This window comes from Vicia villosa, unplaced genomic scaffold, assembly GCF_029867415.1.
Source record: "Vicia villosa cultivar HV-30 ecotype Madison, WI unplaced genomic scaffold, Vvil1.0 ctg.000968F_1_1, whole genome shotgun sequence".
NCBI lineage: Eukaryota > Viridiplantae > Streptophyta > Magnoliopsida > Fabales > Fabaceae > Vicia > Vicia villosa.
The window spans coordinates 212,565-238,019 of record NW_026705435.1 but is presented as its reverse complement, the minus strand read 5'-3'; the positions used below and the strand labels follow the sequence as shown (position 1 = coordinate 238,019).

The window sequence follows — 25,455 nt, the reverse complement described above, 5'->3', positions numbered from 1 at the left end:
ATACAGATTCGAAGAATGAATGGAGGTGGTGGAAGGTGCTTTGAATGGTGACTGCAGAAGCATTTATATATTGCCAATGATTAGGGAATGATGGTGAATTCTTGGGTGTGGGACTTGGAGCGCAGCTTGCAACATAGCTTTCTCCAATTCTCGAATGTGGGACTATTGGCTGAATCACATAGAGGTAACTGGATTCTGTTTCCTGATTTTCTTATAGTTGAATGTTAGTGCTGGAAACTGTTGAAGGTTTGAACATTTAGATCTACTTTTGCAGGACTGGTATATCGTTGAAAAATCTCGAATCTTTGCACTGATAGCATCTTCTTTATACTTGCTTTACTTGCTGAACCTGTGTGAATCTATCTGATATTGAATGCTGGCAGTCTGCAATTAAGGAAGAGCTCTGGTAACTTCTTCTATCAGGTGCTAAGCTTTGCCTTATGAAGGATTTCTTTTCAATTTGAATGTGGAATGCTGCATGGTTATGTTGAATTAGGTTGCAGGGTTGCAGATCTGTTTGTGAGCTAAATGCAAGTTCCACTTTGGGATCTATGCTGAACCGTGTATGATTTGTGGAATGAGGAGGTTAGTTCTGTCGAAATCTGTTGAATCCGTTGGTTCTGTTTTTGAAATTAACTCAGTTAGGGACTGAATCGGGTAAAGGTTAGGTTATGCTAGGTTGTTATAAAGTTTGGTGGCTGAATGTGGTTTATGTATATGGTATGTTAGTAATGCGTATGGTATGTTAGTAATGTGTATGGTTTTGGGTAGAGTTAACTGTTAGTGTGAATTTGTTTTGAACTTGTAGTGATGCTGCTTGAATTTTTATGTATATACAGGTACATGGTGCAGCAGGTTTATTTAAGAAATGGCTGTTAGTGAAGTTGTGAATGATGTAGGTTTACGAAGTGAAAGTATGATACATGTTAGTGACGTTGTGAATGATGTAGATTCAATCTTATTTGTTTTTTCTTTGCTGGTGCAGGTCAGGATTTATGAGTTTTGTCACGGCGCGTTGTTTCGAGAACACATGACAATCATGGCGAAAGCGCGAAGATGAATCAGGATGGGAGTGGGAGAATATGATGATGGAATGGCAAGATGAAGTTTTGAACAGAAGTGGTCTTGAAGAAAATATGAAGAGGAACTTAGGACTTTTTTTTTTGGAAATTGATAGATGTATCTCTTTGCTGTATGGTTTTTTTTGGAGTGTATGTTGAATTATATGGTGTGTTGAATAGAACCATGTATTGTATGTTTTTGAATTGGATGGGGCAGCAGGATTAGTTTTTTTAGGTTAATTAAGAGGTCAACAGTCTAAGTCTTTGGTCAAAGGTCAAAAGTTCTGGTCAATGGTCAACAGTTGACCAAAAGGTCAACTGTTGACAAAAGTTAACCGTTCCCGTTTTGTATATTTTTGTAAATCCTCCATTTTCATTTCACCTTCAAATACTTCTCTTCTCTTTTTCAACAGTGATAAAGCGATGTGGATTTGAACTTTGAGATGTAAATGATGTAGAACTTTCTTTTGTAATTTGTAAATATGTGTGGATTTTTGAATGAATGACGAATGATGCGAACTTGAGCTATATGTAAATGCAGTGAATGAATCTTCTAGATTAAACTTCTTTATCCTCGGAATGAATTTTTGCTCTTATCTCTCAAATCAGATCCAAATCGCCTTACAAGCCATGCAACAAACGCTAGGGACAACGATAATGTCTTGATCACCACATGAGTTTACAAACATCGCCTCTTGCATCGTGACCTAACTTTTGTAACTCAAACCTTGAAATAAAATCCAATGAACCTCAGTCGAAGCGTGAAAGATTCAAAACCTTGGTTTTAATGTTAATTCTCAAATTCCCTGCTTGAAGAATAACCGGGAGGATCAAACTTTAATTTGCTATGCGCGCCTCAACATCATTACGAAACCCCTAAGCTTCCAAGATCCTCGACCCCATGCCGAATTTATTAATTAATGATACATGTTGTGTTAATGACCTAATGGGAGGTATGTACATGAGACTATGAAATGCATAAGCCTAAGCCAGATAAAATTGAAAGGGTAGGACAAATTTGGGGTATGACAACGTAAATGCAACATTTGTTGAGATTAATTTATAAAGAGAAGTATATGTGTTGGACAAAAAACAGGGAGAAATCAGATGTTGTGGGTGATATATTCTAAATACAACCTAATTAAGTGAAGTTGTTGAATATGTTTCATCTGATCTTGATCTTTGATTACACGTACAAAACCAGCAGTTACATACTCCAACTACTTGAGATTGTTGGTGTTAAATCAATTGAGTTGACTTTTTCTATTGGATTTGCTTACTCTTAACATGAAAGGGAGGGGAATTTTCGTGGAAAATGGAGAAGTTGAACGAGTTGTTCACATCCGATAATTTGTTTACCAAGGTCATGGTGATTGATCGGAAACTTGCCCTAATGAATGTCATAGTAGTTATTTTCCAATTCTCTGTCAACTTCTTCTTTATATTTTATGTTGCGAAAAATGTAGGTTCAAAGTGCAGGGAATTTGTCGAGGGTAATAGATAAAAGCATGTGATAGAACTATAGGATAAAGTCATGTATTCAAATAGGGTGTTTGAGTATGAGCAACAATTTCAAAATTTTGAGCTATTATGTGTTGATCTCCCTTTCTTTGTTGATTATGTTAACCGAATAAGGAGAAATTTATTGCTCCGTGGACTAACCAAGTCACTAACTCAGGGAACACAACAACAAACATGTATATACATTATTATGAGTTTAACATTATTACACAAATATTTTATTTATTAAATGTTTCTGTAATATTATATTATAGGGTTAAGTCTGCTCATTGGAGACTCAAAAACACGTTGAGTACTAGTATATGAGATTTATGTAGAAGTTGGAATGATGTAAACGCAATGTCGAAGCTTCATATAGGTTAAATTAAAGTATCATTTCAAAAAATTATTATGAACATTGGCATTGACATAACACTCCTTTTTATTCGAGATTGCATGACTTCGTCTCAAGACAGTGTAAATATCACATTGCGAAAGAGTTTGAATGTATGAAAAGAGTTGGTGTTGAAAAATGTGCACGTGGATGCTTCATTAAGACAACACATGAGTTACCTTATGTATGTGAACTTGCACATATTCAAACATGTTCTATTGAAATCCATTCATGTATTTTGGAGAAAATTACACATTGAAGAGTATGAAGTGATTGAAGAAGGAAGTGAGGAACAACTAGACTAAAATGATGAATGTGAAGAGTTGAAGAAGTATTCAGCACATTAAATATTGTTAATCAGAGAACGATGAAGAAAAAGGTATGTAAACTTGCATATCAATTTACAACTATATGTGACTGTCTTCCATGAAGTTCAAGCCTAAAAAGGGAGGCAAGAAGAGTAACAGGGGATCATATGTGATCCTTCACATTAGGAGTATATTGATGCCTCATAAGGAAGTTAAAGTGTAATAGATCATCTATTAAGGCTCCCTTAAGTCAATCGTCAAGAAAGTCTTCAAGACACCTATATTTGTCTCAACTTCTTATTCATGCATGACTATATTGAAGACATCACAGATGTGGAGACTGAAGGAAATTGTGGTTTCCAAACTATTGGAGATTTACTTGGATGGGATGAAAAGTCACGGTCCTTGGTTCGTACGGAGTTAGATGATAAAGTTTTCACAACAGTGATTTGAATTTCAATGTGTTCTATGACACAGTTTCAAAAGTTAGGAGTTCTTTAAGAATCTCTAACTTGGGTGTTCAAGGGCGTGAGAGATGGATAACAATTCCTAATATGGGTTATCATATTACTTATAGATACAATGTGACATTGGTCTTGTTGTCTTGTAACCTCAACATCACATTCTTCCCACTTGTGTTATCTCCATCTAAGTTTACGAATAAACATAAACTTATTGCAATTGATTTTTGTTAACAACAGTCATTGGACTCAGTTGAAGTCGAAGTATGATTATCCATTATCTCCCGTTACTCGCCGTTGGAGAGAGAATTGTATCAAAGGTGCAAGAGTATGGGAAACAACATATATGAGACGTATATGACATTGTAAAAACGAAATTAAAAAGTCACATTGATTTGGATTGTATTGAAACTTTTGTATTAGAACTTTTAAAAAAAATCCAACATACCGAAATTTTCAAATATCCAATTGCATATGAGTAATCATTGAATTTTTTGAAAATGTCGATATAAACCATATGAATTCCACCGAATTTTTTGAAAAAACCAAAATATTATGATATGTTTTGAAAAATCCGAAATATTCAGTTTTACCTTTACAATTTAACTTTTTTTTTCATATGGCATTTTGATCAAATTATCTGCATGGGATGTCAGAATTAATTTTGGAGGTGCTAAGTTGAATTTTCCTATTGGATCATTATGAACATCGTTAGTTCGGCCCGATCTACTAGAACCAACAATGTCAAGCAAAGTCCATTATGTGTCTCTCAATCTCTTTTAATTTTAATTGTTGGTGACGCTTGTCCCACCATCCTATCTTACATGTGTATCACACATAGAATGTGTGTCATGCGAGTGTTTAGACAAGTATCAAACAGCTAACACGTATCGGAAACCGAGAAATACTTGCATAGAAACACACTTATATTCATATTCATAGAAACAACCAATAAGAAAAGGAAAAAGTTTTAAATTTATTTTAAATTTAATTTTTTTTAATTGAAATCATGGAGTAATAGTGATTGTTATTTGTAAAGTGACATGTTATGTTTGTTTCTATGCAACTATTTTTTATCGAACACCCGGACACGCACGCACAACCAAGATGTCTAACTAATTTCACTCTCTACAAAGAAAAAATAATAATTCAATGACACAAACAGGGCTATAAAATTTTTAATCAGAAACAGGAAGATATAGAAGGCGAAATATAAGTCACAAGCATTATTCTGATATGAAAAGGTGCCAAATTCGAAGCACTGCCTATGTTTGAGACAAACAAATTTATTCTTCTATACATCTTGATGCCTCTTTATTAATAAAATAACCAAACCTACATGCATGATTGTTAAGCCAAGAACCTTTCCAACAAGTTACCAAAGAAGAAGCTAGTTTTAGCCCATCCTTTTGTCTCTGGTTCTTTGTCATATGTTGGTACCTTCTTAACATCCACCATCATTGTCTTGCCTATTTCTTTACGAAGCGCTTCTATAGTTTTCATGTCCACTGAGTTCCCTGATACATCCCTCACATAGAACACATTCAGTGCTTGCTCCCCTCTAGTTGATATACCTGCCCTACATACTGTCAGGCCATTCTCCCTTAGAATCCTTGTTACTTCAGATAGCAATCCCACTCTATCCTTTGCACACAATTCTAAGCTTACACCCTGTGAACAAAGATTACCCGAGAAAACTTTAGAACAAAAAAAATCAAGTTCTTTAACATAATGCGGAAGAGTTGCTAGCAGAAATCGGTTTAAATCCGTAAGTTACCTCGCTTACTCTTCTTTGAATAGCAGCTCCGATGCATTTGATGACCCTTTCTTTCTCTCCTTCTGTATCAAGCGTGCATCCGTCCATGTGTCGAATAAAATATTCCTGAAGGTAAAAGATCAACAGTTTTAGTCCACATATTTGAACCATTTAAGTTCTATGTGTGACAGATAAATGAAGAAGCAAAAATGAGTATTAATGCGGTGTACCTGGGATGCGTAAGGGACGTCTGATGAGATTGTGGCATGGGAAACAACATATTCCATATCAGTAAGAGTGCAAACAATGTCAAACATGAGTTTTGCGCGATCTTTGCACCTGACACTAACCACTGAGTAGCCTTTTTCCTTGCAACATTCTATTGTTATTTTTGGCCGGAAAGAGGGAGGACATTCACTTTCTGTCGTCGTTACTCCAGAACTTTCATAATCCCGATCAGCAAACAGCATTTGATGGAGCCGTCTATCGATATGGGTGAAACTCATGGAGAGACTAGTTCTACTAGCAACTTTATCACCGTCCTCACATCCGCGTAAGATGTTATTGAGCTGCTCCTCAACAACAGACAATCTTTTTGGATCATCCACGGCTTGTCTTGTACCGTCATTGACATAAAGGACGCAAGCTATTCTCCTGTTATGAGTCCAAACTTCAGCTACGGTAACGTTAAAATGGAGGCTTGCAAGGACAGCTGATATCTCAGACAAGAGACCGGGGCGGTCTCTCCCGATCAGCTCAATAGCTATATGATCACCGACCGAATGCACCCCAACCCGTTTTCCTGCCCAATTCTTCACTCCTTCTTTACTCTGGCTTTTCGGTCCTAGAGCCTATTCGATGAAAAACTGTTAACAGATAGCAATTATTCCCTTGCAAAATTGATTTTGAGTCTGTCACATGGTGGCTAAATAGAAACCATATCTTAATATAAGAATATATCAGATTTATATATACCTTTTCAATGAGGTCAATGGTTTTGTCATCTGTTATCTTTTTTCCGTGCTGATCCGTGACATGAAATACTGCATATCATTCAGTGAACAAGTAAAATACTACCCCTGAATCGTGCCGCGTTATGAATCATACTCAACACGAATAGGAATTACTTGATACTCATACTTGTAACTAGGCTAATAACATAAGCATAGACACTGAAAAAACACAACACCGAAACACAACACCAACACTGACTACAGGTCAACACCACCCGTAATAATTTGAAAAAAATGAATAAATTAAACGTAATTATAAATGTCAGTGTAAGTGTCGGACACGGACACAGACACATTTTTTCAGAGGTGTCACTGCTAGATTACCTACACATATCTTAGTAGCAAATTCATTTGGAATGAAAGTACAATTAATCAGGAACATACCATCCATGAACCATCCCCCATCAGAAGATATGTAAGCTTTGGTAATTATAAAATCAAGGTCTGTCAAAATTTGCACAACTTCCAGCAGAATTCCAGGTTTGTTAACACTATCAAACTGCAATTGTTATAAATGTACAATTAAAATGTATCAGTAGAAAATTGCATATACTAACTCTTCAGCAAACATTGAAAAACAATGATCATTGAACCTATAAGTTTGAAAATTGAGTATAATTTGTGAAAAACCTAAAACATTAGAAAATTGTTAAGGTTTTGAGAAATAATACCTTGATTAGTGTACAGTTACGGCAACTAGCATTGTCCACTGTTACCCTGTGAAAAGTGCAAATTAAAAAAAAAAAAAATCAAATTTCAGTTAAAACAATAAAAAAAATTAAAAATATCAAAATTTTACCATCTTCAAATCGTAAACTATATTCGATAAAAATTAAATATTAAATCCCTTAAAAAATAATCAAATGGTAATGATTTTATGGTATAATAATTAATTTTAAAAAAATTAGAACTTTATTTAATATATTAAAAAACGTTAAATCCAATTTAACCACTAATTTTTTTTTTTTAAATTTGACTAAATTCATTAAACACAGAAATCATTAAACCGTCTCCAATGAGTATTTATCCATCCATTTATTTATTCATTTTTATGATTTAAAAAAATGAATAATATAACAATTTTAATTATTAAATTAATAATGCCTCAAAAAATATTATTAAATCTCTTAAAATAATTATTTACTAATAATTAAAATTATATTTTAAATAATTAGTTAGTTTATTTTCAAAACAATAAATTACTTAATAACAGTGGCAGCCCGCAGAAAACTTCATACTAGCGAGGACTATACACGGTGGTCGCGGCTATCAGATTTTGACAATGGGTGATATGTTGTAAGTTAACTTTACTATAAAATATTTAAAATATTTAATAAATTTTAAAAAATTACTTTATATTTAGCTTTTATTCAATAAATTTGTATTATCATTTAAGATAAACTATTAATTTTTTTTTTAAAAAAAAGAATGAATTATAATTTAATTTATAAATGAATAGATTGAATCTCATCCATTAAATTTAATATGTAGTTAAGTGGATTGCTTGAATAATGATTGGGATGATACAAATCAGTGGATAACATTTTTATGGATATGCAATTAGTGGATAACATTTATCACCCCTATTAAAGTAACAAAACTTCAAAAATATAATCAAGCAAAAGCTTCAAATAAGCTATTAACTTTGCCTTCAAAAACAAAAACATAATTCAAAGAAAAGATAGTAAAAACAAACCTTGGAGGGTTGATTCTGTTGCTGAAATTCTCATACTCAGGATCAAAATATGGCCAACAAACTGCACTCATTCTAACACACCTTCTCTTCTGAATGAGTTTCTTCAAGCAAAGTTACCACTTAGAAACACACCATATAATTATATCCTCTCATTCATCAAGAATAAAAAAAGAAAAAAACAAAAGCAACATTCTAATAATTATGCACAACAAGAATATACAATAAATCGTTGACATTCAATACAATTTTTATTTTTATTTTTTCATTATTTAAATAAGAATGAGTTAGGTGAATTTTTTATAATTGATTAAAAAGTGGCTTGTACTGTTATGACGCACTAAAAATTCAAAGCTCTCAAATCAATGTTTTGTTCTTGTATAGTTGTATCCACTTGAACATATTTTACTCATTAAACAAAACTCTAGCTATAATATTGTAAACTGAAAAACTTACATGTCTTTTACTGAAGAAGATAGAAATAGAAGACTTTCCAAAACAAAAAGCAAGTTCCAAAATATGAATGAAAATGAAAATTCTGAACAACAAGGAGTTGAAGAAACATATAACATAGGTTGTTGCAAATTGCAATGTTCCAACCCCACTAACCGTACAAGGTTTATGTACATACAGCTGTCAAATTTGTTTTGTCAGATGAAAAAAGAAACCTCTGTGTCTCGGGTGCAGATTCTCTATCTGCTTTCGACGTTGGAATACCACTCAGTTCAACACGGTCTCTCTGTCTCTTGTGTAGTTTGTTTTTCTTCCCTCTCTCTCTCTCTCTCACCTTTGAGCAAAAGAAAAAAAATTAATGTTGTTTAGTGGTGAGGGCGTGGGGTTGATGCTAGAAAACCATTATTGAGTCAATAATAACATTAAAAAGAATAGGTGACCACTGACCATAAAACATAATACTTTTTTGTTTTTTTAGGATTGTGATGTCTCTGCGGTTGTGTAGCAGCATGTGAGTTGGGTGTTGTCGTATTCGTTGGAAGGACGTAACATATTGCAGAATCAGAATCGTCTTTGAACGCGTGCAAGACTGGTTACTATAAGTGGCCTAAAATTTGTTACAGGTAAATAGGATCTTGTCAAATGTTTGTTGCAGTTAATTAACCTGTGATTAAATAGAACCTCTATTTGTTTGTCGGTTAAACTATGAGTTTGTGACTAATTTATACAGAATTTCCAAAAACTTAAGACGGCTGTATTTATACTTATACGGTACTATAGTACTCTATAGAAGTTGCCAAGGTGTGACTATCATATGAAATACATAACCAATCACATGCTCCAATTTTTGAAGAACAAACAGAAATTTTTTCATTTTATGACTATGTTTAGGGATTGACAAAGATATGTTACAAAGTTTCTTTAATATGTAATATATAACTTTGATACACTATTGTACAATACAACTAGTTAGTTAGATACAATTACAAATTAAGAAACACAAACCAATAATTGCTTTTGGCTCATGAGACTTGATCTAATTAATCAATTAATCTTCTTGAAATGTTGAGAAATCAGGCTCAGTTGGCTTGAACATCTTAGGCATTTTCAAACTGGTATCATCAGGGATTATTGTAACCTTCTTAACTGCGCCTTTCTTTGTGTTTGCAGCGAATCTCGAAGCCAAAAATGTAGCACCGAAATTCTGTCCCTGATTAGCATTAGAACTCTCTCCTGCGCCACTCCCTTCATAACCCTCAATCTCCATAACATTTTCATAATACAGATTCTCCTTTTCCATCAACTCCATTGCCAGTTCTCTCTTCCGGTGACGCCTCCAAGCGGCTTGTATAAACGACGCACCCCAAGCTCTCCATTGATGCGAATAGTATCTGAAAGCGTGCTGCAGTTTCTTGCTGTGCAGACGCTTAAATTGGCTCGACACGAATTTGAGATCGTCTGCTCGAAGTGCAAATGCTTCTACTTCGGTTATTGTCTTGACAGTTCTTGTTGAATCTGGAAGGTTAAGACTAGGGTCGGGCGTTAAAGCCCATGTTAGCAATTCTTCACCGCAGAAGTCACCTGGTTTTAGGGTGATTGAATTGAAGAATCCTGATCTACCACCGTCTGTTGTAGAACTCTCTATACTTCCTCGGATGATGAAAAGCATCTCTCGAACTGGATCACCTTCTCTAGCTAGATATGAATTTTTCGTGTTCAGCGATGAAACTAGACGTTCGCATATAGCATCGAGAAGTTGATCATCCATTTGGCCAAAAAACGGTACCTGAACACGATAACTATTAATTTGACGGATTGATTAACTATAAAAGTTAGTTGTTCTCATCGGCCAAGTAAGATGATGTATACAAACTTTGAACTGATAACAATAGACTTACTCGGCGAACAATGTCAAGACAGAGATGCCTCTGAATCTGGCGGCGAAGATCGATAGGCAAGGCTTTCAAAATGGCTTCTTCGTCAACACCTCTCGTGGCAAGCCATTTGTACTGAACAAAACGACGAACACGTTCTTGTAGCTCTGGTGGAAGTTGGCGATGATTCATCCATTCTTCTGTATCTTTTTGTTTAAGTCTCCACTCTTCAAGTCTTGCAGTTGAAGATTGCAGATAATTCTTTAATTTCATGTAAATAAAATCAAATCAAGAAACATTATAAGTACTTTATGGTAAAAAACTATAGGTTACTTTTCAAATTTTCTTACAATACCTGCATGTTACCAATGAGATGTGCAAAGAGGATAAGGCCTGCTATGCATATGAAACTTGAAAATAACGTTTCGCCGCTGTAAGTACTAGTTTGAAGATTTTGTCCATATGAACTGCAAATTATCAAAATCATTTTCAAGAATGAGTTATGAAGTGACTGCTTAATAAATTAAGAAAAACTCGCAAATTTGCACTAAGTTATGACATCAAATTACCTGAGATTTTTCAAACCCCACCAGAGGCAATAAAAATACTTTTGAAAGAATCGCGAGGAAGAGACATGATCAGTAAAAGCATCAGCAAACATTCCGAACTGAAAGTGGTTTCTATCATTGAGTGCATCGCAAGCAGAGAGGACTCGAGTGCGTCTAAACCAAACCTGTCGCTCGCGGGTATTAAGAGTATTACAATCAAGAAAAGAAGGATTACAAGAAGGTGAATGTGTTCTGTTCATTTCCTTCTTGCACATTATTCTCCAACACTCGTATTGTCTCTGAATCGACGTCACATACCACGTTGCTCCTAAAACCTGCACTGACAAACACAACACATAACTTAACACACAAGTTACCTATTATCAAAACTATATAAATTTGATTTCTATTGCTAATTTTGAAACTGTTGATTAATTACATGGCTGGCGAGCATGTAGAAACCGAGATTGTACAATGCACCTGCCAAAGCAGTTTTCGCTATAAGCCCACTAGTCTTCAAGATTCTGCGTTGTAAAGGAAAAATCTGAAACAGTCTTGGAATGTACTGAATTAGTACTATTAGGGATAGTGTGTGGTTCGAATGAGCTGCGGTCGAGTTTTTTGTTGCAGGAATCACAATCCAAATAACTATCTGAAATTTAAGCATCACATATTCAAATGTTACAACTAAATGTTGTTTGAGGTTATTATGTTACATTGCATATTGATCTTATTTCAATGTTATAGTTAACTATAGATAAAATATAACAAGGTGGATTACTTGAGATTCAAGTAACAAAACAAACCAAACCCTTAATAACTAACTGAATTACAGCTACTATAAATGGCTTAATATCACCAACTAACCTGAGGCAAAGGAAGGCAGGCAAGAAGGTCAATGATGAAATCATGCCTGAGGTATCGACGGGTAATCATACCGGGATCGGTGATAAGCTCTTTGCGGCCATATACGCGAGAGGTAGGAGAATTGAACGCGGTGCGAAACTTAAGAATTATATGAAAGAAGAAGAAGAGATCAGCGACGGTACGTAATAGCGTGACGAAAACACCGAGGACTAAATCGGTTTCCAAGCATGCTTTGTCTCCTGTGATGGGAATATAGAAATAAAGAGGGTCTAGAAAGAGAGCAAAGAGGCAGGAGTAGAGGAATATTACGTTCCATTTTGCAAGGAAAGGTGAACGTGGATGTTGTATTTGGTACCACCATGGCACTTTTCTACGAAGAGAGAATGATTTTGGAAAACGTTGGTGGAAATGTGATGAAGATGAGACTGGGAATTGTTGTATTTCTCTATTCATTTTTTATTTGTGATTACTTAATTTATTGGTTTTTACCATGCATGATTCTAATCACCGGAAAAGGTGCAATGGAATGTTCACGGTTGCTGCAAAATTCATGGAGACCAAAGAGGGAAGAGAATGGAAAAGGTTGCAAAAAAATTTGCACACTAGCTTCTGGTTCAACGTTAAGTTAGGAATGAGAGCTATATATTGTGGTAACTTTTTTTAAATGCATTCATTATATAATCAATATCTTTTTATTAAAAAATTTCTACATAGAGACTAACATGTGGGCAACATTGTTTGACTATATCCTAATTAAACTTATCCTAAAGTTTTTTTTTTTTTTTTTTATAGAAACTAAGGTGTTGTTTGGGAGTTTGAAGGCGAGGAGAAGACTTTCGAAAATAAAATTTTAAAAAAATATAGAAAAATATTTGACATTTTTTGAAAATATGATTTTGTTTAAAATGATAAAAGAGTTGTTAACATTACTAAATTTTTAATTTTCATAATATTATAACAACCTAAAAGATATTTGGAAATTTTATTCAAGCTCTCCAAAACCCTCATTCAATACAATTTTTGAGTTCCCCCATTTTATGGGGTTTTTGGTGTTATAAATAAAATCAAACCCTCCAAAATCTTTCTATTCATTTCACCCAATTCTTCCTATTTTCCAAAGCCCTCCCCTCTCTTTCCCTCCAAACTCTCAAACATAGCCTAAGAGAAATTTTACAAATCTCCATGACAGCGCCAAAAGTGGTGTTGGTTTTGAAACTTCTAACAATGTCGTCAACCACTTGCTTGCAGTCAAGTTCCATAGACACGTTAGATAGTCCTATGATGCCTAGCCATTTGACCGCTTTGTTTAGTCCCTTCGTTTCCGCCTCATGAGGTTTTGGTAATCCTCGATACCAAATTGTCTTAGATTTTATGTATTCGTCGTGCTGCCCTCTGAGACACATTTCTACTCAATAACAACCTTGTTCCTTGATGTGTGGTATGATTCCGGGTGTCTCCTTTGTTGCGAGTTTGTTGCCATTGTAGAAGCGATCCACATGCCATGTACACTATCATGCATGCATTCCCCTGGAATCATTCCATAGCTTTTCATTCCCCCTCTTCCATATACCTCATAGGGTCATAACAAAAAAGAGTGTTTAGTTATTTGTTAATTGTTCAGTGAGCTAGAAAAATAAATCCATAAAATCACCTACCACTTCCAACTTAATGTTAATGATATTTTACAGACCCGCTGCTTCTCAGACCAATTTCACTTTATCACACTCGAAGAAAAAATGCCAGTCATTTTCATAAGATCTCTCGCATAACACACATCGATCTCCACACTGCACCCATCGACTTTGCAGTCAGTTTCGTGTTGGAAGACACCCGCGTACATCCCTCCGTAGAAACACTTTCACCTTTTAGGGAATTTTGATGTTCCAAAGCTGCTTCCAATTCCCATCAGAATGCATGTTGTTGTTCTCCGTTATGTCCTCCATGATGTACTAATAAGCTGAGCTCACACTATAATCATCGTGAGGAGTGAAACGCCAAAATCGTTTGTCTCTTGTTACTTCTTCTATGATTGATAAAGCATATATTTGTTGTGTGCCCCTTTGATTGAACATATGGTTGATATGTCGTGTTTCCATGTGTTATTGACAGGGTCTATAAGATTATTTACTCACATATGTTTCGGTCCGCATAACCACTGGACTCTTGATTGTACCATTTTCATTATCATGATGCCATGAATCAGACCAGACCTTTATCGTTGATCCATCCCTTACTCTCTATCTAAGTTCTTCTCTGAACACTACCTGTGAAACGTGGATGCTACACCAGACAAAACTCGAGTTATGACCCAGGCTTGTGCTCACAAAATTCCCCATTGGGAAATATCTAGCTTTAAATACTCGAGCAACGATATTATCTTGGTTGGTTTCTAGGCTCCAACCTTGCAAAATTGAAGCCTTGCATGTTTTTGAAACCAATTCCACCGTGTTCCTCTTGAATGGAAATTTTCCACACCTTAACTAGTTTATTTATTTTCTGTTTTGCTTGTTTGACCCCCACCAAAACAAATTCAGCATTTTTTTTGTCACCTAGACTCGTCAGTAGTAAGAAGGACACTACAAAAATAAAGCACCCCTGCGAAGTATTTTTGTGACCTGATTATCACGTGTCAAAAAATTGGCTGTTGCGACGTGATAATCACGTCACTACCACTAAATAATATAAATAATCTAAAGTCTGTAGGAGTCAGACGCTGATTTTTGAAAAAATGTTGCGACTTAGGAAACACGTCACTACCAAAAAGTAAAATTAAAAAATAAAAAATGTTGTAACGATTCAAATGGGGGAATATTCAAAATTTCAAAAAATTAGTTGTGACGCGTTAAACACGTCGCAAAATTTAAGAGGGAAAATAAGAAGTGATTGGTGGCAGGCTTTCCAGGCAGGCGCATTGAATGATGTTACCGTTAGTTTTTTGTGACGTGAATATCACGTCACTATTTGGCTTATATAATTGCCGATTCGTTCTCTTTCTACATAACACTTATCTTCAGATTTTTTTCCTCTCTTCTCTTCCATTACAATTTCTTGCTTCTCTTCCATTTTTTCATTCAAATAACTTCAAATCTTGTATCAAGGTAAGTTTGATTCAATTTTTTTTTGACAATTTCGTTTTATTAATATTTTTCAATGTTGTAATATTTTCTATTATTAATTTTATGTTAATTTTTTTTGTAAGGTATTGAAGGAAAGGTTGAAGGGGATTGAAATTAAAAAGGTTGAAGAAGAAGAAGCGTTGAAGGAGATTAGAGAATAGGTATTTTTGCAGGTAAGGGAGCTTCTAGTGGGTAAGGGAGCCTCCAGTATGGCTCGAGATAAGGGACCGTGACGCTCTTCCTCCTTGTCACTGGGGATCGGAGTCGGAGAACGGCTGCGACTTCGTTTGTGATGGCGGCGGTGATCCGTCAGTTTCGGGGACGACGATCTTGATCGTCTTTTTGAACATGGAGAGGGTGAGCGCTGACGAGAGCGATGATCTTCTTTGCTTCTCTTGGCTATAGTGGAAGGCTGGTCTCTTCTTGACAGAGAGTGTTGTCTTTTCTTAGTCGCTGAAGCGTCGGGCTTGGGACGCCGGTCTCTGCTGGAGTGGTGCTGATGCTCCAAGGCTCCAATCCGGTCATTCTGCTGCCGGATCAGAGCGTCGTCTGATTCAGAGCGGCGAAAATGGTGGCCATTTTTGGATCGGCCGGGGTTGGCTCCGTTGCCAAGAAAGGGTTTTCAAGAAAGGCTTCTTGTTCCTTTCCGCTAGTCTCTCCGTGATGGAAGGTGGCGTTGTCGCGACCGTCTTCCGATTAAGGGGATGCTGTGTGACCGTCACGTAGCTGGGAGACGGTGTTGTTGGGAGGTATGATGAATCCAACCTCGTCTTTTCCTAGCAGCGTAGCGTGTAACATCCCGATTTTTATTAATATTTTTATTAATTATATTAGTAATTATATTGTTTGGTGTTTTTAATAATAACTTATTTATTTAGTTATTATGTGATATAATAATTATTTAAGTATTTAATTATGTGAGTGTTTGTGTTGTTTGACTTAATTGAGTTATTAGAGAGATATAACTAAATGGGCCTAAGTGATAGAAACATAATGGATGGATTGGTGGGTTAAGCCCAATTGACATAAGTGAGATAGTAAGAGAAGGTTAGGGTTTTAGAGGTTACTATTTTCATTTGGGGGAAAAGATAGGAAGAAGAGAAAAGAGGCAAAAGGAAAGAGAACAATGGTGGAAGAGAAAAGCTAGAAGAAACCTCATTTTCGCAGCAAGTTTCAGCATTGAGTCACCTTAGCAAAACAGATGTATCTCTCAATCCAACCGTTGGATCGTCGCGTGGTTTTGACACAACGTTCCTGACTCATAGAGGTAAGTTCTGACCGGAGCGATTTTGATTTTGAGGATTTTAAGTTCGTCTGATAAGCTGATTTCCGAACTGGTTTTTAGGTGTGTCTCCAAATTATGTTTGAAGGATTTATTTTGGAGAAAAGCTTAGAGCTATGGTGAAAGATTTCATATTTGCCAAGGTAAGGGTGGGGTTCTTTCATGCTAAAGGGTTGTATGATAGTATGTTATAGTGGGTTTAATTCTATACTTTGATATCCATGTTCTTCTATGTTGCAATTTTGGGTATTTGATGATTGTTGGAATGTGATGATATAAATGTGATAAGTTGTGTGCAATTGATAATCTATGTGTATTAGATTGTTATGTTTGTTGTGAGTAAACCATTGATAGTGAAATAATGGGTTTTGTTATAGAATTGGAAAATAATGGAATAGAAATATAATAGTTGAATTGAAATTAATATAGTTTAATTATTAATTGGATAGTTAAATTATTAGTTGAATTGATTCCAATAAGTCTATGTGATTGGAATATACTTGAACTTGGACCAATTATTCGGTTTATCGGTAAATTACGGTATTTTGAGAAATTGTTTGTAATTGTGTTTTGTCTTGAATATGTATGTTGAGAAATATATATTGTCATGCCAATGATGTTGTTTTGATATTGATTCTTTATGGTTAGTTGGTTAGCATTAATTCTAATGACTAATTGCTTGATGTTGAAAATGTGTGTTCATGTATAATTGACAAAAATGAGAATTAACATGAGATAGTATGATTACTAGTGTTAATTGGATTGTGTGAATCGTAATTGATTAATTGGCCTCTCATATGTGAATGATGTGTGTGTGTTGTGAATGTTGTGTACAATTGGTGGATAATTCATAGGGTTGAATTGTTGTGATATGTGGAAAGTTAAGATGGTAGAGATGATCTTAATTGCATATATTTGTGAGATTGTACATACATTCATATCATAGTGTGCCTTGAAACATAGGTGGAATTGCTTTGAAACACAAGCGTGGCTTGGATTCTAGAGTGAATCGGAAAGCGGTAAACTATATGTTTACATTTGGTGGCTTTGGTCTTGTCCGGATCTGAAGCGTGGCTAGATTCTATATGAATCGGAAGCGGTGGAACTTTGGGTCCATATTGGGTACCACATGCATAGAGTCACATGTCTTGCATTGAGTTACATTGGAGTTATGTGATGTTTGAATATATGTAATTATGTGATTAGGTGATTGTTATGTGTGCATGAGATGTGATAATTAAATTTGGTGATGTTTGATACATGATTTTGGTGATATATGTAAATGAAACGTATATGATGAGAATGCAGATATATATATATATATATGTATTAATGATATATGTATATATGTGGAATATATGAACCATGTTTTGCCATTGTTGATAGTTGTATTAATTTACGTTGTGATTATGAAGTATATGTTATTATGTGCTTGAATGACATACTTGTAAACTTGAATACATTGTTATAGTTGATAGTTAACATTATTGTTGTGATGCAAATTGCTTATATTGAGAAGTGGTGAATTGTGTATGATTTTATCTTTGCTATATGTATTATCATACTTTCCTTTATAATGTTTGATATCTCACCCCTTCTGCTGATGTTTCCCCTACCATGGGAAATGGGCAGGTACTCAAGTATAGCTGTGGAAGTTTGTAGATTCACCGTGTCTGGTTGGTGTGTCGCTCTGATACGTAGCACTCGGGGGTTGTCTATATTGTTGTTTCTATGTTGTTCATGTTTTAGTTGTTGAGTTCCAAATTGGATAATGAGAAGTACTATGATGTTTGAAGTTGTTTCCGATTAAATAAGATGATTTGTTTATAAATTCGAATGTTATGATTCCGCTGCATATTAAAATGAAGTTGGTTTGTCTAAGAGCTGTTATAGGTTGTTTTGTGCTTCTCTAAGATTAAAGTGCTATGTATCTGTTTATGAGTTGTTTATAGGAAGTAAATGTGATATCTCAAATGCATTGTTGATAGTTTTTAAAATACTCTGATTTCTCGCATGATATTTTAGGGTAGATTTGGGGTGTTACATTAGTGGTATCAGAGCAGGTCGGTCCGTCCGGCCATGTTGTCGAGTCAGTTGAGTTGTGTGACAGTTGAATGATGTTAGTGTTTTATTCCTTAGTACGCGACATGTGTGTGAAACACTGTTGGTACTTGTTCGTTTTGTTGCAGGGTTAGTTTGAGCGAAGTAGGGAAGAAGCTGTGCTTCTTGGATATGTTTCAGTTGTAAGTTTTTGGTGCAATATATTTCTTAAGGAGACAGAGCAAGCAATGTAGAAGTTTGTTGGTTTCCGAATTCGAAGGTAACATGGATTTAAGATTTTGGTTGTTTAACAAGTCGGAACGTCTTGGAATAAGGACAATTGTTATAAGATGGAATTTAGGAAGTTGTCATATTCAGCATTATTGGTGGACTGTGAAGTTATCAGTTTAAGTAACCGTTGCGTAGGATGTTGACGTAAGAATAATTATTAAGCGACGAATTACGGTAGACCTTGTCAAGGGATCCTTGGCAAGAGATTGGAAAAGTTGTCGAAGTTGTTGGAACGTTCAAGTCGGAGTTAGAAATGCGAAGGGACGAGTATGATTCCAAGAATAAAAAGTGTTGATAGTGGTGTAAAGGAATTATGTTCTAATGTTATCACAAGGTGTGTGTTAGCATGTTCAGATGATTTTGGGAGTTAATGAAGTATGGTACTTTTGGTGACGTAAAGGATTCTATTGCAGTTAAGTAACGATGGTTTACGCTACCATTATGGTTGTCGGCTATCTATTGACAAATTGAGGAACTGATCACCCTTAATCTCTTGTTGATAGTAGACGGAATCGTATTGGAATGAGATAGACTTGTCTTACCAGCTTGATAATATTGGAAGTGAATAAGTCTGTGCAAGATGGTGCGATGTTGTTTAGGTTGTTTGCAACTTTGGATGTTCATGAGGAAATAACGATTGGGGGATTATCGATAGTTGGCGCATTTGCATAAGTGTTTCCTGAAGATGTAAGTGATTTACCGTCAGAAAGAAAAGTTGAGTTTTCGATCGATTTAGTTCCTGGAACTAGTCTTGTATCGAGGACTCCATATAGGATGTCTGCTTATGATGTTGAAAGAGTTGAAGAGTCAACTTGAAGATTTGTTTGAGGAGAGGTTGATTCGTTCGAGTGTGTCGTCTAGAGGTGCATATGTTTTTGTTGGTTAAGAAGAAGGAAGGTTTTGCAAGGCTTTATGTTGAAACAAAAAGGACAAGTTGTAGGTTATGCTCCAAAGCAACTTAAGATTCATGAGAGAAATTATCTGACGCAAGATTTTGAGTTGGCCGCCGTTGTTTTTGTTTTAAAACTTTGAAGGCAATACTTATTTGGATCGAGATTCGATGTGTATAGTGACTACAAGAGTTTGAAGTATTTGCTTGATCAGAAAGAGTTGAATATGAGACAGAGAAGGTGGTTGGAGTTCTTGAAGGACTAGGATTTTGCTTTGAATTATCATCCGGGAAAAGCGAACGTTGTAGCCAATGCATTGAGTAGGAAATAATTGCATATGTCTATGTTAATGATTCAAGAATTGGAGTTGTTGGAATAATTTCGAGATTTGAGTTTGGTATGTTGAAGCTTACTTGTGGTATTCTTGATGAGATTAGAGAAGGTCAGAAATCGGATTTGAAATTGGTTGACAAGATGAAATTGATTGATTGAGGATAAGGTGATAATTTTCGGATTGACGAGAACGGTGTCATGAGATGTCGTGATTGAATTTGTATTCCAGATGTTTCGGATTTGAAAAAGAGAATTTCTGGGATGAAGGGCATCAAAGTGGTTGAGTAATTATCCTGGTGCTACTAAGATGTATCAAGACTTGAGAAAGTTATTTTTGTGGCGAGGTATGAAGAAGGATATTGCGGAATTTGTGTATTCGTGTTTGACTTGTCAGAAGTCAAAGATTGAACATCAGAAACCGTCTGGTTTGATGCAACCGTTGTCCATTCCTGAGTGGAAGTGGGATAGCATTTCTATGGATTTGTTTTGGGTTTTTCTAGGAAATCGATTAATTGTGAGGCAATTTGGGTCATTGTAGATGGATTGACGAATTTTGCTCACTCTATTCCGATAAGCAGGGATTATCCGATGGAGAGAGTTGCAAAGTTGTATTTTGAAAAGATTGTGAGTTGGCATGGTATTCCATCGAGTGTTGTTTCTGATAGAGATCCGAAGTTTACTTCTAGATTTTGGAAAGTTTTGTAGAGTACTTTGATTATTAAGTTGTGTTTGAGTTTTGTTTATCATCCGCAAGCTGATGGTCAAACGGAGAAGACGATTCAGTAACTTGAGGATCTTTTGAGAGCTTGTATTTTGAAGCTTTGTATGGTCGAAGGTGTGGAACGCCTTTGTGTTCGTGTGATTCTGGGGAGAGTAAGTGTAGTTTTGGAGATGAGATGGTTGTGTCGATGGTATTTTCGAGGACGAAAATATTCTAAGTGGGGGAGAGTTGTAACATCCCGATTTTTATTAATATTTTTATTAATTATATTAGTAATTATATTGTTTGGTGTTTTTAATAATAACTTATTTATTTAGTTATTATGTGATATAATAATTATTTAAGTATTTAATTATGTGAGTGTTTGTGTTGTTTGACTTAATTGAGTTATTAGAGAGATATAACTAAATGGGCCTAAGTGATAGAAACATAATGGATGGATTGGTGGGTTAAGCCCAATTGACATAAGTGAGATAGTAAGAGAAGGTTAGGGTTTTAGAGGTTACTATTTTCATTTGGGGGAAAAGATAGGAAGAAGAGAAAAGAGGCAAAAGGAAAGAGAACAATGGTGGAAGAGAAAAGCTAGAAGAAACCTCATTTTCGCAGCAAGTTTCAGCATTGAGTCACCTTAGCAAAACAGATGTATCTCTCAATCCAACCGTTGGATCGTCGCGTGGTTTTGACACAACGTTCCTGACTCATAGAGGTAAGTTCTGACCGGAGCGATTTTGATTTTGAGGATTTTAAGTTCGTCTGATAAGCTGATTTCCGAACTGGTTTTTAGGTGTGTCTCCAAATTATGTTTGAAGGATTTATTTTGGAGAAAAGCTTAGAGCTATGGTGAAAGATTTCATATTTGCCAAGGTAAGGGTGGGGTTCTTTCATGCTAAAGGGTTGTATGATAGTATGTTATAGTGGGTTTAATTCTATACTTTGATATCCATGTTCTTCTATGTTGCAATTTTGGGTATTTGATGATTGTTGGAATGTGATGATATAAATGTGATAAGTTGTGTGCAATTGATAATCTATGTGTATTAGATTGTTATGTTTGTTGTGAGTAAACCATTGATAGTGAAATAATGGGTTTTGTTATAGAATTGGAAAATAATGGAATAGAAATATAATAGTTGAATTGAAATTAATATAGTTTAATTATTAATTGGATAGTTAAATTATTAGTTGAATTGATTCCAATAAGTCTATGTGATTGGAATATACTTGAACTTGGACCAATTATTCGGTTTATCGGTAAATTACGGTATTTTGAGAAATTGTTTGTAATTGTGTTTTGTCTTGAATATGTATGTTGAGAAATATATATTGTCATGCCAATGATGTTGTTTTGATATTGATTCTTTATGGTTAGTTGGTTAGCATTAATTCTAATGACTAATTGCTTGATGTTGAAAATGTGTGTTCATGTATAATTGACAAAAATGAGAATTAACATGAGATAGTATGATTACTAGTGTTAATTGGATTGTGTGAATCGTAATTGATTAATTGGCCTCTCATATGTGAATGATGTGTGTGTGTTGTGAATGTTGTGTACAATTGGTGGATAATTCATAGGGTTGAATTGTTGTGATATGTGGAAAGTTAAGATGGTAGAGATGATCTTAATTGCATATATTTGTGAGATTGTACATACATTCATATCATAGTGTGCCTTGAAACATAGGTGGAATTGCTTTGAAACACAAGCGTGGCTTGGATTCTAGAGTGAATCGGAAAGCGGTAAACTATATGTTTACATTTGGTGGCTTTGGTCTTGTCCGGATCTGAAGCGTGGCTAGATTCTATATGAATCGGAAGCGGTGGAACTTTGGGTCCATATTGGGTACCACATGCATAGAGTCACATGTCTTGCATTGAGTTACATTGGAGTTATGTGATGTTTGAATATATGTAATTATGTGATTAGGTGATTGTTATGTGTGCATGAGATGTGATAATTAAATTTGGTGATGTTTGATACATGATTTTGGTGATATATGTAAATGAAACGTATATGATGAGAATGCAGATATATATATATGTATTAATGATATATGTATATATGTGGAATATATGAACCATGTTTTGCCATTGTTGATAGTTGTATTAATTTACGTTGTGATTATGAAGTATATGTTATTATGTGCTTGAATGACATACTTGTAAACTTGAATACATTGTTATAGTTGATAGTTAACATTATTGTTGTGATGCAAATTGCTTATATTGAGAAGTGGTGAATTGTGTATGATTTTATCTTTGCTATATGTATTATCATACTTTCCTTTATAATGTTTGATATCTCACCCCTTCTGCTGATGTTTCCCCTACCATGGGAAATGGGCAGGTACTCAAGTATAGCTGTGGAAGTTTGTAGATTCACCGTGTCTGGTTGGTGTGTCGCTCTGATACGTAGCACTCGGGGGTTGTCTATATTGTTGTTTCTATGTTGTTCATGTTTTAGTTGTTGAGTTCCAAATTGGATAATGAGAAGTACTATGATGTTTGAAGTTGTTTCCGATTAAATAAGATGATTTGTTTATAAATTCGAATGTTATGATTCCGCTGCATATTAAAATGAAGTTGGTTTGTCTAAGAGCTGTTATAGGTTGTTTTGTGCTTCTCTAAGATTAAAGTGCTATGTATCTGTTTATGAGTTGTTTATAGGAAGTAAATGTGATATCTCAAATGCATTGTTGATAGTTTTTAAAATACTCTGATTTCTCGCATGATATTTTAGGGTAGAATTTGGGGTGTTACATAGCGTCACAGGTGGTGAGATCTTCTCCGTTGCCGGCCATGATGAATGAAATGTGTAAGCTTTTGGTTCCTGAGTTCTTGATGACGCGAGTAGCGATCAAGAAGTGCAAGAAAGAGGAACGAGGAGACTTAGCGGTTTCCCAAAGACGGCGCCACTGTTCTTTCCGGTTGAACAGGTGGCCAACAACGGTAGGCTTGATCTTCGGTGATGGTCGAGAGGAAAAAAGGGGGTTGTACCTGCAAGGCACTCCGATGCCAAAGTAAGTGAAGGAACAAGGAGGTACAACCGAAAGTATAAGATTTTGAGTGAGAGAAATGAATTACCTTGTCCTCTAGAGGTAGAGGGCTATTTATAATGGTCTCTTAGGAACGGATCCCCTATTTTCGTGGGCTTGGACACTATTCGCGGCCCAGAATGTAGGAGATCGCTAGATTAGGTCTTGTTAAGTCTGCCCAGAGGAACTAGTCGTTGTCGAGCACGGGATATCCGCATGCTCGGTTGGAAGTCGGTTTTGTCCCGTAGAGAAGGGGAGTGCCCTTGCCTGTGGACAACGCGTATTGGGTCAATGTCTATTTGGCCAAAGGATGGATTGGGCCAATTAGAACGATTGAGTCGGTCCAAAACGGTTATTAATGTTAAAAAAACATTTTATAATATGTTGGTATTGTTTTTTTATAGAGTTTAATTGCTACATGAAAAAAATTTCTACATCGTGATAATTCAAATGTATTATTTTAAAGAAAATTAAAATAAAAGTCAAATATTTTAACCAAATCAATCATTGTGATCAGTGATTGTGTAAAATATCTTTACACGGTTAATATATATCAATTAAATTTTTTGATCTTAATTATATTTTTTACAAAAAAAACTAACAACAATTTGATAATTTATATTTAACGAAAATAATAATAATAATATATATTTTTCAATATAATTTAGAAAATGGGGAAATATATGGAGTAAAATATAATAATATAAATAAAGTAAAATAAAATAAACTAATAGTGATAGAAGTTTAAAATAAAAAATATTAGAGTTACTGGTTATAAAGAGAAATAAAAAAAGTTCAGTGGTTGAGTTAGAAAAAAAAGACTTAATTGTAAATTTGGTCCATTTATTTTAGCATTTTTTCGATTTTGTTCCTTTTATTTTTAAAACCACAATTTTGATTCCCTTTTGAGTTTTCTGTTGAAAAGGGGAAAAGATAGGGACTAATTTTGTAGGAAAAAGTAAAATAGGGGGACGAAAATTGCACAGAAAACTTAAAAAGAAGACTAAAATAGTAATTTTTAAAATAGAGAGATCAAAATCAAGAAAAAGACAAAATAGAGGGACTAAAATTACAATTAAGCCAAAAAAAATTAATAGTGGTAAGGCTAAAACATCAAGTTTAATCTAAAAGATTTTAAAGGAAAAAATAGAAGAAAAATTGTAGAATTATAATTCATTACGAGAAGATAATAATTTTAAGAAAAATGCTAACGATGCACTCATTTAGAGTAAGGGTAAGAATAAGTTGGGCTTAATTAGGCTTTGCTAAGTCTGAGTCTTGTCTATTAAAAAATTTAAAATTTAAGTCTGAGGCTTTGCTAATTAGGCTTTGCTAAGTTTGAATGCCTAATTGGCCTACTAGCCTACTTAAAATCCTATTTCATTTGTATATTTGTAAATAATAAATTCAACTAATGTTAAACAGACTAATGAATTAAGAGATCAATGAGACTAAATATTTGTTTTCTACTCATTCGAGTTTACATATTAACATAAGTTTTTTATACTATTTGTTTGAAAGATCTTAGAAAAACAATGCGGCAATATTTAGAAACGAAGAGGTTGATGTTGAAGATGTATTCGAACATATTAGACATTCTTCATGGTTTTGGCGGACTATAAGGCTAAAAGCAAAGAATCCCACAAATTATTATTTATGGTGTCAAAATCTTTTTAGTCAATGATGGTATAATGGTTTTCTTGTAAATGGGCGGATACCCTTGTACTCTGTTAATGTTAAATATATTTCATTTCTTATAAAAAAATTAATAAAAACAACTTTTGATTAATAAGATTTTTTAAACTTATTTTCTAATAAG

General features: G+C 34.7%; 2 protein-coding genes and 2 long non-coding RNA genes across 14 annotated transcripts; 2 read left to right on the top strand and 2 right to left on the bottom strand.

Moving 5' to 3' along the window:
• Nucleotides 1-4,860: 4,860 nt before the first annotated feature.
• Nucleotides 4,861-9,014, bottom strand: LOC131632599 (ACT domain-containing protein ACR3-like). 11 transcript variants are annotated; one of them, XM_058903346.1, is made up of 8 exons: nt 8,855-9,014; nt 8,190-8,290; nt 7,165-7,210; nt 6,878-6,992; nt 6,456-6,523; nt 5,711-6,331; nt 5,502-5,606; nt 4,861-5,395 (listed from the first exon to the last, which is right to left on the bottom strand). In XM_058903346.1, exons 2-8 carry the CDS (start codon nt 8,258-8,260, stop codon nt 5,075-5,077), a joined length of 1,347 nt encoding a protein of 448 aa, XP_058759329.1. In that variant the 5' UTR covers nt 8,261-8,290; nt 8,855-9,014; the 3' UTR covers nt 4,861-5,074. The 11 variants fall into 11 exon arrangements, with proteins under 11 accessions (XP_058759329.1, XP_058759331.1, XP_058759324.1 ...); XM_058903348.1 differs by having other exon boundaries at nt 8,190-8,278; XM_058903341.1 differs by having other exon boundaries at nt 8,643-9,003.
• A 488-nt stretch (nt 9,015-9,502) lies between these two features.
• Nucleotides 9,503-12,568, bottom strand: LOC131632598 (probable cyclic nucleotide-gated ion channel 16). The gene is made up of 6 exons (XM_058903336.1): nt 11,929-12,568; nt 11,501-11,713; nt 11,083-11,396; nt 10,869-10,980; nt 10,538-10,774; nt 9,503-10,425 (listed from the first exon to the last, which is right to left on the bottom strand). Exons 1-6 carry the CDS (start codon nt 12,379-12,381, stop codon nt 9,688-9,690), a joined length of 2,067 nt encoding a protein of 688 aa, XP_058759319.1. The 5' UTR covers nt 12,382-12,568; the 3' UTR covers nt 9,503-9,687.
• A 3,603-nt stretch (nt 12,569-16,171) lies between these two features.
• LOC131632594 (uncharacterized) lies at nt 16,172-18,273 on the top strand. The gene is made up of 3 exons (XR_009293050.1): nt 16,172-16,311; nt 16,390-16,469; nt 17,959-18,273. It is a non-coding gene; the product is annotated as an uncharacterized LOC131632594 (long non-coding RNA).
• Nucleotides 18,274-21,175: 2,902 nt separating this feature from the next.
• On the top strand, nt 21,176-23,192 carry LOC131632603 (uncharacterized). Its single transcript, XR_009293051.1, has 3 exons — nt 21,176-21,307; nt 21,386-21,465; nt 22,949-23,192. It is a non-coding gene; the product is annotated as an uncharacterized LOC131632603 (long non-coding RNA).
• The last annotated feature ends 2,263 nt before the right edge of the window (nt 23,193-25,455 follow it).

Bases quoted from the DNA above. Each gene is read 5' to 3' on its own strand.
- LOC131632599 (XM_058903337.1), bottom strand. The intron at 6,993-7,164 runs GTATTATTTCTC...TAACAATTGCAG, and splicing joins GTAACTGTACACTAATCAAG to TTTGATAGTGTTAACAAACC. The intron at 6,332-6,455 runs GTATATATAAAT...TTCATCGAATAG, and splicing joins CCATTGACCTCATTGAAAAG to GCTCTAGGACCGAAAAGCCA.
- LOC131632598 (XM_058903336.1), bottom strand. From the start codon at position 12,381: ATGAATAGAGAAATACAACAATTCCCAGTCTCATCTTCATCACATTTC. The intron at 10,981-11,082 runs GTAATTTGATGT...GATAATTTGCAG, and splicing joins TGGGGTTTGAAAAATCTCAG to TTCATATGGACAAAATCTTC. The intron at 10,426-10,537 runs GTAAGTCTATTG...TATCGTGTTCAG, and splicing joins GTCTTGACATTGTTCGCCGA to GTACCGTTTTTTGGCCAAAT.